The following is a 10,972-nucleotide window of genomic DNA, read 5'->3' on the forward strand; positions in this document are numbered from 1 at the left end:
TGCCTGGTGTTCATTTGTCACTCAATAGTTGTGGCACTAATGCACAGTGACCCCACAGTGCTGCTTAGACCGAACCCAGGCGACACGGTCACCTACATCCTGGGGTGAGTGCACAGACACTCGGGAAGCGAGCCCGGAGCTGACACCCGGCTGCCCTGCCGTCACCCGCGGGTCATCCACCCCGCACCGGGCCCGGCGTGCGGAGCCGGCCATCCCCAGCACAGGGAGCGCTCCGGGGCCGCGGGGATGGCGAGGCCGGGCGGCGGCGGGCGGGCCCGTGGGAAGGAGGAGGAGGAGAAGGAGGAGGAAGGAGAGGCGGAAGCGGCGGCCGGCGATGGCCGGGGCGCTGCTGCGCGGGGTGCGGCGCTTCCCGTGGCTGTGCAACGTGCTGCTCTACGGGGGGCTGTTCGCGGCGGGGGACGCGGCGCAGCAGCTGCTGCGGGGACAGCCGCCCGACTGGGCGCAGACGCGCCGCGTGGCGCTGGTGGCCCTGGCCTTCCACGGCAACTTCAGCTACGTGTGGCTGCGGGCGCTAGAGCGGGCGCTGCCCGGCCGCCGCCCGCCCGCCGTGCTGGGCAAGGTGCTCTGCGATCAGCTCCTGGGCGCGCCCGTCGCCGTCCTCGCCTTCTACACGGGTGAGTGCCGGGGGCTGCCCCGCAGAGCCCCGCGCGTCCGCCGGCCCCGCATCCCCGGCAGCGGCCCCGCACCGCGACCGCCCTCAGCGGGACCGGCAGCCACCCCAAGGGCCGGGGGAATGGGGACCCCCTGCCCGCCCCGCGCCGCTCCCGCACCCCAAAGCGCCGCTCGGGGAGCGGGGCCGCGGCCGGGGGCTCTGCAGGGGCGGCAGCTCCCCCGAGGATGCCCGCGGGCGCTGAACCGCCTGTGGCACTGCAGAGCTCTCCAGGAGCGGTGCTGGACCGAAGGAGGCCTGCCCTGAGCTCGGTCGGGCGCGTAGATTTAATTAGCAGCAAAGAATGCAGAGCACCTCGCGCGGATTGCAGCATCCATGGCTGTTTGAATTGCTGTGCTCAGTTCTCAGCGGCAGCTGTCTCGTTTTCCAAAGCACAGGTGTAGATGTCGGGAAATGCCGTTGTTCAGGGAACCAGCGTCTGCTGTGAGAGTCTGTGAAATAAAGCATGCTACTAATGGCTAATCTCAAAAGCTAGCAAGTTACAAGATACTTTAAAGAAGTCTAGTATCTATTTCAGAAATAAACATGAGGGAATAAGAAAATTAAAAGGTGAAACTAATGTAATTAAATGCTCTCATTTAACTTAAACTTAATGTGTTAGCCAGTAAGACAGGTCCTCTTTTTGTCTGGGCTTGGGAGATGTGCATTCTATCACTCCAACAGGGAAAATACTCAATTTGTGATTGAAGAGAAATGAAGTAAAAGAAGAAGTCAAACACCAGATACTTCTGCTCAAGATCTTAACTGTATCACAACTTAGAATTGCCCAAGTACCAGGAAGATCTGAAGGACCAGAAAAGGGCCAGTATAAGTCCCTGAATGGGGTAGCAGTAAAACAATGTATCCATAGAGAGATACTGATAACCCCAAGGCATGGGAATACCTGGAAAGATCCCAGAGTCGGACTGAGGAGCCTCTGCTTATGTGCAAAATGCCTTATTCTCCTCTCATGGGTGCAAAAGGTGCTTTTATCCTCTCTGTCCCACCATACCACCAGAGGTGTGTGGTATGGCAGAGAAACAGATGCCACAACAGCTGTACACCCCATAAATCCCAGCTGATCCCGGGTGTCAGTGCTGGGAGTCAGGTCAGTAGATGAGGAGATTTGATGTAACACTATTAGGTAGTCAGAATGGTATTTGTGTAACAATATCAGCTTTTCTCTCAAAGATATTATAATGTATTTTGAGAAGGGTCTGAGATGTCACTGGAAAATGTGAACATTTCATTTTTTGCATTTTTTCTGATTGTTGTGAATATTTTGCCACTAGGTATGAGCATCCTTCAGAGGAAAGAGGACATCTTTTCAGACTGTAAAAAGAAATTTTGGAATACATATAAGGTGAGGCAAGCAATTTGCTTATTTCACAGCTAAACAACAATTAAAAAAGGACTCTTTTTTTACTCTTTCTTTCTTTCTCTCCATTATTTGATTATCTGTAGGAAGCTTTAAGTACCAGCAGTCACATGTAGTGAAGGCAGTCTGGGTCAGGCAGATGGGTGAAATTATGCCTTTTAAAAATGAAATGTACAGTGTTTATATACATAACAGTTGCACCCAGCTCTGCTTGAATGACAGCCCTACAATACAACATTGATTCAGGGTTTTTTTATCTTTTGTCTTAAGAACTACCCACGCACCAGTGTTTAGTTAGTGATATTATTGACAATGCTTGTAGACCTATTAAAATAATTAATTACAGAGACACTTTCTTTGAGAATCATTTTAAGGCTGTACTTTTCAGTGACAATCTTCTCACTTTCAGAAACAAGCTCCCTTGTTTTAAGAAGGCTTTGCTATAAACAGCTGGCTTTGATTTGCATTTCTGCATACACAAGACAAAATTATCCGTGCTACCTCAGAGCTGAGCAAGCTGAGAATGTTAAAGGCTTCCCAGATGCAAGAAGAATGATGGATAGATTAGCAGGGAAAAAAAAGTAACAGGGGAAGATGTGATTGCAATGTGAATTTCTCTTCATATTGTAGAACTATATAGGTAGGGTGGAAAAGGATTATTTTTATTCCTATGGAAGATGATTCTAAAAGCAGTGCCCACTATAGCCTATCAAAACATAAGGTTTCTATCAGCCTTATGTTCTATGAGTAAATTATCCATTGATTTTTCTAAATATGCCTTACGTGTATGAGTAAGTAGAAGGAGCATTGCAAGTGTGAAATAAATAGTGTTCAGTGGTATTTTTCATTAATGGCTGAAACAAATGTTCACATGTTTAAACATTTGTTCACCCATCTGGTAAATACGTTTATTGTGTCTGGTGTCAGATGCCTGTGAAGAATTAACTGTGCTTAGGGTTTTGTATCTAAAATGAGTTGGAATAATGTGTTTGAAAAACTCATAGCATAGAGGCTCATGAAGATGATGAGAAGTTTGATATAGCAAACCCTAGGTTAAGCAACTCCATTTGTAATTGAACAGCTTTTAGTGATTTTACTCAAATACGTTTCAGTCATCACTGAATGTGGAAAAAATGAATCTTGGTGGTTGAAATCCATAAGAATAACAAATGATTAATTTTCCTTTCAGACAGGACTGATGTACTGGCCTTTTGTGCAGGTGAGTTCTCAGGGTGGCTCTGTGAGCCTTTCCCTGCCCTAGAACCCAGGATCCTCTCCCATCCCCACTGTGTCTGAGCCCAGGAGGAGCAGTGAGGTTGTTGGGTGGCTAACAGTGCCTGGAGATCCTACCCTATATCCTATCCTCTATCCTATCCTATATCCTATCCTATCCTATATTCTATCCTATCCTATCCTATCCTATCCTATCCTATCCTATCCTATCCTATATCCTATCCTATCCTATACTATACTATCCTATACTATACTATCCTATACTATCCTATCCTATATCCTATCCTATCCTATCCTATCTATCCTATCCTATCTATCCTATCCTCTCCCATCCCCACTGTGTCTGGCCTCAGGAGGAGCAGTGGGGTTGTTGGGTGGCTAACAGTGCCTGGAGATCCTATCCTATATCCTATCCTAATCCTAATCCTAATCCTAATCCTATCCTATCCTATCCTATCTCCTATCCTATATCCTATCCCATCCTATCCTACCCTATCCTCTCCCATCCCCACTGTGTCTGGCCCCAGGAGGAGCAGTGGGGTTGTTGGGTGGGTCACAGTGCCTGGAGCACTAACTGAGCTCTCTCTCCTTCCCCCACAGCTGTCAAACTTCATTCTGATCCCAGTTCACCTGAGAACAGCTTACACTGGTCTCTGTGGCTTTGTCTGGGCTTCCTTCATTTGCTTTTCCCAGCAGAGTGGAGATGGCACAGCAAAGTCAGCGTTCATGTGGCTCCAAGGAGAGAAGGTCAATGCAGATGAAGAATCATCAGACAAATAAGAACTTTAGGTTCTGAACACATTCTAAATTGCTAAACTGGGTTTGTGAAAGTCAGTAAATTACACTGCAGCCTCATGTTGTGTTTAAGATAAGCAGTTATTTCAACATTTGGTGGTTAGTATAAGCAGTGGAACAGTTTGTCTTTGTGCCTGTTTATTTTTCATAAAAGAGGCCAGTTGTATATTGACATTTAATTATTTTCATGCTGTCAGCGCATCTCATCTGGAAACAACTGACTTACAGGGTAATGCAAGCATTTGTACATCCTGTCAGACTGCCTCACTGGGCAGAAATATTAACTGTAATTTAATTTTCAAACAACTTGTAATTGCTAGAAAAAGGAGAATAGAACATTAAATCATCAGTTGTTGGATCTGACAATTGTTATCAATGCAAGATTGCTTTGCAGAACAAAATTTAATGGATTCCATATCTAAAAAGTGGCATTGAATTTGTTTAATTGAGAGGAAACAAAAGTGCTGTGTTTGTAAAGCCCACATTTCTATGGGGCCAACTTGTTTTATTCTACATGAAAATTTATGTAGGAAATTAATTATTTCATAGAATACACAAACCTGGACTATATTTGTACATGTTTTATCTCAGCTGGGAGAATAAAGATTACTTTGGTCAGGTCCATTTGGGGTGGGTGCTGCCCATTGACCCTTGGGGTCAGTCAAGCAGCTCCTGCATGGTGGAACCCCCCAAGCACTGCAGGGAGCTCTGGTTCTGTGTGCAGCCACTGCTTCCTCTGCTCCTCAAGGGCCATGGGAGTCTTTACTCCTTACTCCTTTTAGCTGTTTCATCGTGCTGAAGATACAATTAAAATTTTGATGAAAAAGAACATCGGAAGGAAGGTAGCATGAATGGCAGAATCCAGCTATATTATGTGTCAGGAACTTCCATTTTTTCCTCAAATGGCTTTTAAACATTCCTATTCATAGAAGACACTGGGTAATTATACATAGGAGACTAGGAGAAGGTAAAAAATTAATCATGGATTTGCTTTGTCAGCTTGAGGATCAGGTCTGGATACAGGTATTTTTTAAATGTGCATTTCTATCTCAAAATAGGAACTGTGCAAATTTCTGTGGTTGCAGTGAGTTGAAATCAGACCAGTAAAGGAGCCCTTGCTATATTAGAATGGGATTTTATGCCTTGAAGTTACTAAATTGTAAGCTTGAAAGGGTATCTGATTTAATGGGTCTGATTCTAAAGAGAAGATTCTGAATCCCTCTGTTACAACAATAATAAACCCCTTTGAGGAATGTCTGAATTCCTCAGCCTTGTCTAAATAGTGTACCAAAGCCTGCTTAGGCTATAAATAACCATTCTTTTGGCCAGCAGCTTCACTACTTAATATATTACTAACAATTATTTGTCATTGTAGGAGCCCAGTGCTGCTTAGCTGAGGAAGGAAAAAGGTTCATGCAAGCATCTATTTCAGGTAAAATCAACTTGTTTAGCATAACCCAGTGCTCAAGAGTGATGCAGAGTGCCCACATGGCTTTGGGCAGAGGACTGCAGCAGTGAGAGGAGGGTGGAAAGCAGGGGCTGCTTGCACAGCCTGCTCTGCTGGCAGCCAGGGGAGGAGGTGCCTTCCCTGTGAGCTTGGATCAGTCACTGCAATTCCATCTGCACTGCACAGGCAGGTGTGGGAGAGCACACCTGCCTACAGCCTCAAGGTGGAATTAATTTTAATTGGCTTTTGACACCTTTGGCATGGCCATCTCCAGCTTGGCTGGCTGGTTTAACTGTGGATGTTGAAATGTGCACTGAAAGCTCCATTCTGTCCCTCTGGGACATGGAGGCTCAGAGGAGTGGCTGCTGTGTCAATAGATTCCTTGTAGATATTTGGTGAATTGAATTCCCCTGCTGCATGAATCACCAAGTGTGAATTGAGCAGTCCTGCTGCTGGACATCCCAAGAGGAGTAGGAATGCACAGAGGAACTGACTGAATTTTGTCTGGCTGCTTAAAAAATGAGTGAACAGATGCTTCAGACAGCTATAGCTGTTCTACTGTTCTTGTGTGTATAAAGTCCTCAGGATAAAGAAGCAATTTCAGTAGTGTTTTTTTCTGTTGGTATTTTTGGGATCAGACTGGTATTCCAAAGTCTGTTCTATTTAGTAAGAGCTAAAAGTTTCAGGTAAGGTGTGCTAATTAAGTATTTAACTTTTTTTTTACAGATGCTATTTATTTTTATTTCTGCTTGTGCCTTAAGTGTTTAATGATTAATAGCATTCACTGGGAGAAGGGACCTGGAAAATAATGTCATTACAAGGAGTGAAATGCTGTTGGTTTGCTGTAAGCAGTATGTGATATTTTGCTGTAACTCAGAGCAAAAAAATCTTTCTTCATGGGTATGGTAGGTGAAACTTAATTTCCAGATGAATCAAGAATTTATAACTCATAATCTGTATAATGCTGATTCCTTTTTTCATCAGGAAAAACTAATAAATGAAAGATCCATCTTTTATTTTAAATGGCTTAGAAGCTTATACAAGCTGTGCTTTATTGCTCTTGCTTTTGTGCTACCAGATTTTGCTTGGGAATTTGAGCTAAATCCTGTTTTATCTTCAAGTTTCTCTGGCTGGGGAGTTCAGGATTTCTCTCCATCTTTTATTACTTGAAGTACAGTTCTTTCATGTAATGGAAGCCTGTGGCTCTTATATTTCAGTAGACTTTAGATCCTCCATAATCCTTTCACTTTCTCCATTTCTCTTAAGGCATTTGACAGCTAAGTAACACAAATCCCTTTTAACATAAAAAAAATTGTGTTTTTTTCCTTTTAATTGTGAGCACTGATTGGTCTGACAAACATTTCAGACCCACAAAATGCAAAATAATGAAGCTGCATTGGGACAATTTCTCAGTGTGCATAAATTAATGGATCTTCTAAAGATTTTCTTCCTCTGACAGTTTAGTCTGAGGATTTAATCCCTTAGTTGTTAGAGCCTTCATTACTCCTTGATACCTTTTTGGTTTAGAAGTTTAATTTCAGGATAACAGAATGGCTGAGGTTGGAAAGGACATCTGTATTTCCCACCCAGGTCATCTAGTCCAACCCTATTTGACACATGTGTAAACTTCTGTTTGCTTCTTCTAACAACTCAGTAACTTCCTGGGGGAATAAAAAAAGAAAAAGATGGGCAAGATTTATCCTAATGTGTCTCTGCTACCCTTTCAAAAACAGTCATAAAGGCTTTATGACTATTTCCAGGAATTGCACTGATCTTACTGCCAGCTGAACATGCAGATTTCCACAACCAGCAGGATGAACAGAATTTTACATCACAGAGGTGCTCAGGAAGGAGCAACACACTGCCAGTAGCTATTTGCCTGCAGTCAGGTGATATTTTTATGTCATGGATCCTCTCTAAGAGCAAATGGGATGAGCAGACATTTATATCAGTTCCAGCTCCATGTTATTCTGGATGGCTGTGGAGATTTGAATTTGATAAAATGAGAATTTCAAAATTTATTTTTCTACTGCAAATCTTTTATGTAAATGAACCTTCTGTGCTTACTAGTATGCTAAATACATCCTTCTTGGAAAATTCACCAGAAGGCATTTGTCTTTTTCACACCAGAAGCACCCACCCAGTAACACAGCATAAAATAACCAGTTCCTGCTGCAGCAAAGGTGAAACTGCCTCTAGTCTGTTACCATATCTGATGTGTTGAGTTCCCTTTATAGAACAACCTTTGAAATCTATGCAGCTTCAGCCTTCCAATCCTCTGCTGTAAGTGCCAGTGCTTCCTGCTTGTGCTGCTGCCTCTACTGCTAGTGCAAATCCAGTGAGATGTGCAAGAAATACTTGAATTTTACTAAAATAATGAATTTCGAGTTGACTGAAATTGTCTATGTTTTTGCAAAGGCTTAATAAACATTAAATGCTCTTCTTTGTCTCTGTCTGTCTTTAACTCGTATGTGTATAAACAAAACCAGATCATATGTAAAGTTCTTATGGGATCTTCGTGGAGCACATGCAGCAAAAAACTCAATTTGATGTTACAGACCTTAACACAGCAGCAGAGTAAAAACTAAGGAGGGATTATTCACTGCCTTTAGAGTTTAGTTACACACATTGTCATCTGCCATTTCTGAATAAATTCAGAACAGAATTCCCATCTTCAAAATCTTATCCTGAAGCAAGTGGACTTTTATTAAAAATACTTAAAATTTTGATATAAGTATTTCTTTAGATAATTAATATATTTGCAGGAAGAATTGAGGATTTCAGGTAGGAATAAGATATAAACAACTTTTCTAGAGAACAGAGTTAGAAATGGGGTCCTTACTGACCGAACTCGGTCAAGTTTGTGTGGGATACTCTTGGGAAGGAAATGGTTCAGAAGATTTGAGGCTGAAGGGAGTAATATATTCCACAACTGGAAGAGAGACACCACCTCCATTCCCTGCTGTAACTTCTTGTATATTTAGAATGAGGAGGAAGCTTTATGGAAAGAGTTCAAGTTGAAAAATTCTGTTTCACAGACTTCAAGGCCAACAGGGAGAAAAAACATCACTCAGTCTGAATTCTTGGGTAGTGCAAAGCAAAGAGTTCTTCCTGAATCAAACCAGTGATGTTGACTCCAATGCCATCTTCTAGGAGCTAAGCCAAACACTTCGAGTGACAGAGGATTCTGTGTTTCAAAGAAATTATTTATGTGTTCTTATGAAATTTTATTACCTAGCCACATCAATCTAGCCTTACCATTCTAATAAAATGTTACTTCCTTTCTGACAAGACTTAAAGTCTAGGTACAGCAGGCAAAGCCTTCTGTGTGCATGTAGTGGTAAGCAGAGTTTTTGTTTACTCCTTGGGTAAACTGGAATAGCTTTAGCTCTGTTAGCCCTTTGTTATATCACTCTTGAATCTCGTTTGCAAACCCTTTTTTGCTGTGCAGCCTCTAATTTGAGATGTGGACAGTAATGCTGTATTAATCCCAGTGCCTTTCATATATGCCTCAGATAATATTTTTCTATCTCTGCCTAATATTCCTGTTCTAAGCCAGCCAAGGACTGTCTGTCCTGTCTTACTGTCCAAGTTGCACTGAGAACTCACATGCACTTGCTAAGCCCACCCTGTCTGGAGTTACTGTAATCCATGTTAAACAAGAACAAAGAATGCAGATTACATGTCTGCGTGTGTTGCATATACTTATCAACATCATCCACCCTAATAATATCCACCCTGCCTTCCTTTTTTTCAGTTTATTAATTTATTGTTGTCGTGCCTAAAAATCTTGCACCTTGTATCCAGGTAGAAGAACAGTTTAGTGCAAAGAATCGAGCAGAATGTATAATTCCCTGCTATGCAACATCATTAGTAATTACACCAAGGTGCTGAAAGAAACTTGGGCCTGGAAAAGTCTAATGAGGTGTGAAGTAGGGTCAGAAAAGACATTTTCAAGGACAGCTGTGCTGTAGCAGCAGGTACATGGGAGAGCTTCAGGAGCTGAAAAATGGGTGGTTTTGTTTGCTGTGTTCAGGGAAAGCCAGTCATGAAGTGGGGCTATAAAACAACAGGGAAAAATGACAGCAGGTGAGTGTGCACACACTTGGGGGTTGTGTAAGAGATGGAACAGGGACACCTATGCTAATGCTCTTCTCTGCCAGATAACCTTAAAAATGGGATATTGATAAGTCCCTTTCCATTTTACACCCTGAAGACTGACAGAATCAGGGAGACCAGGAGGGAGCATGGATATGTACCCTGGCAGGTAGTTCAGTCACCAGAGATACTGGGATAATGGGAACTGGCTGGGAATGAAACTGTTCCCCATTTCTGTCACTGTGCTTTATCCAGTTACAACAGAACCCAAATGCACAAGCACCCAGATGGCTGTGATAAATACAGGGCTTGGCTCATATGGGCTCAAACCATGCACACAAAGTTCTGCAGCACATGAGATCCTTTAGCTGTGGAGGAAGTGTCAGCTTCATTCTGAATTGTGTGTCCTTTTACAGGGTGTGACTTGGGGGCAGAGAAATTTAAGTTACAACTCTTCCCTGGGATTAATATCTTACTGTAGCTAACATGCACTTAGTGTGTGCATACATAGGAACAAACTCTCATTATTCTTTTTTTTTTATTTGCCAGGATAACAGCTTTCCTCTCATTGCTGAAATATTTGGGAAAGAAAATATGAATTTTGATGATTCCTTTTTCCACCTCTAGATGTTTGTTTTTTTCTGTTCTATGCTGATCTGGAGAAATCTACCTCTGAGAGACTGGTGCCCTGTGGTATTCTTGTTTTGCCATTGCTTACACCTCTCTGGGAATTAAAACCCACCTTTACTCACCTACTAAGGGTGTCCAGCTGCTTCAATTTCATGCATCACATACTTTTACATCCAAAATGTAACAAGACTGTTAACTGCAGCTGATTAGCCATGACATGCCAATGACACTGAAGGATTTTGTATTAGTTCTATATCTAGTTCAGAATGGTCATCAGACAGTAATGAATTATGATGTGTTCATAACTACACCTGATACATCACAGCAATTACCCATACAATGTTTTGCTTACTGTTTTGGGGCAGAAATTGGCAAAAAAATCCAATGGAGCACAGGTACAAATAGAGAGAAATTCAAATTGTAAAGAAACCCTTTCAGAAGTCAGGGCAGTGACTTTATAGCTTCCAGCTCCAGTGAGAGGAGTAGTGAAATGGCCCACAGAAGGGAACTTGCCTGTTAGGGGGAATGGAGCACGGACACTGCACAGGGACATGAATCAGCAAGACACTGGCACAGTCTCCTTGGGTGCCTCACAGCTTGCAGGCAGTTTTGAGCTCTCTCTGTAAGACACCAACTTGTGTAAGTAAAATGGAAGCTTACAGAAAGTCACCTCTACATTTTGGACCGTGTGAAATGAGAAAAGGCTCAGGCCCTGAGAGAG

At 42.8% G+C, this 10,972-nt stretch overlaps 1 protein-coding gene across 2 annotated transcripts; it reads left to right on the forward strand.

Annotated features, from left to right (window-relative positions):
• The first annotated feature begins 334 nt into the window (after nt 1-334).
• MPV17L (MPV17 mitochondrial inner membrane protein like) lies at nt 335-7,918 on the forward strand. Of its 2 annotated transcripts, XM_058815961.1 has the most exons (6): nt 335-635; nt 1,963-2,033; nt 3,238-3,267; nt 3,882-4,028; nt 5,452-5,508; nt 6,250-7,918. In XM_058815961.1, the coding sequence occupies exons 1-5, from the start codon at nt 335-337 to the stop codon at nt 5,467-5,469; spliced, it is 567 nt and encodes a 188-aa protein (XP_058671944.1). In that variant the 3' UTR covers nt 5,470-5,508; nt 6,250-7,918. The 2 variants fall into 2 exon arrangements, with proteins under 2 accessions (XP_058671944.1, XP_058671943.1); XM_058815960.1 differs by having other exon boundaries at nt 3,882-7,918.
• The last annotated feature ends 3,054 nt before the right edge of the window (nt 7,919-10,972 follow it).

Source organism: Ammospiza caudacuta, chromosome 17, assembly GCF_027887145.1.
Source record: "Ammospiza caudacuta isolate bAmmCau1 chromosome 17, bAmmCau1.pri, whole genome shotgun sequence".
In the NCBI taxonomy this organism is placed as follows: Eukaryota; Metazoa; Chordata; class Aves; order Passeriformes; family Passerellidae; genus Ammospiza; species Ammospiza caudacuta.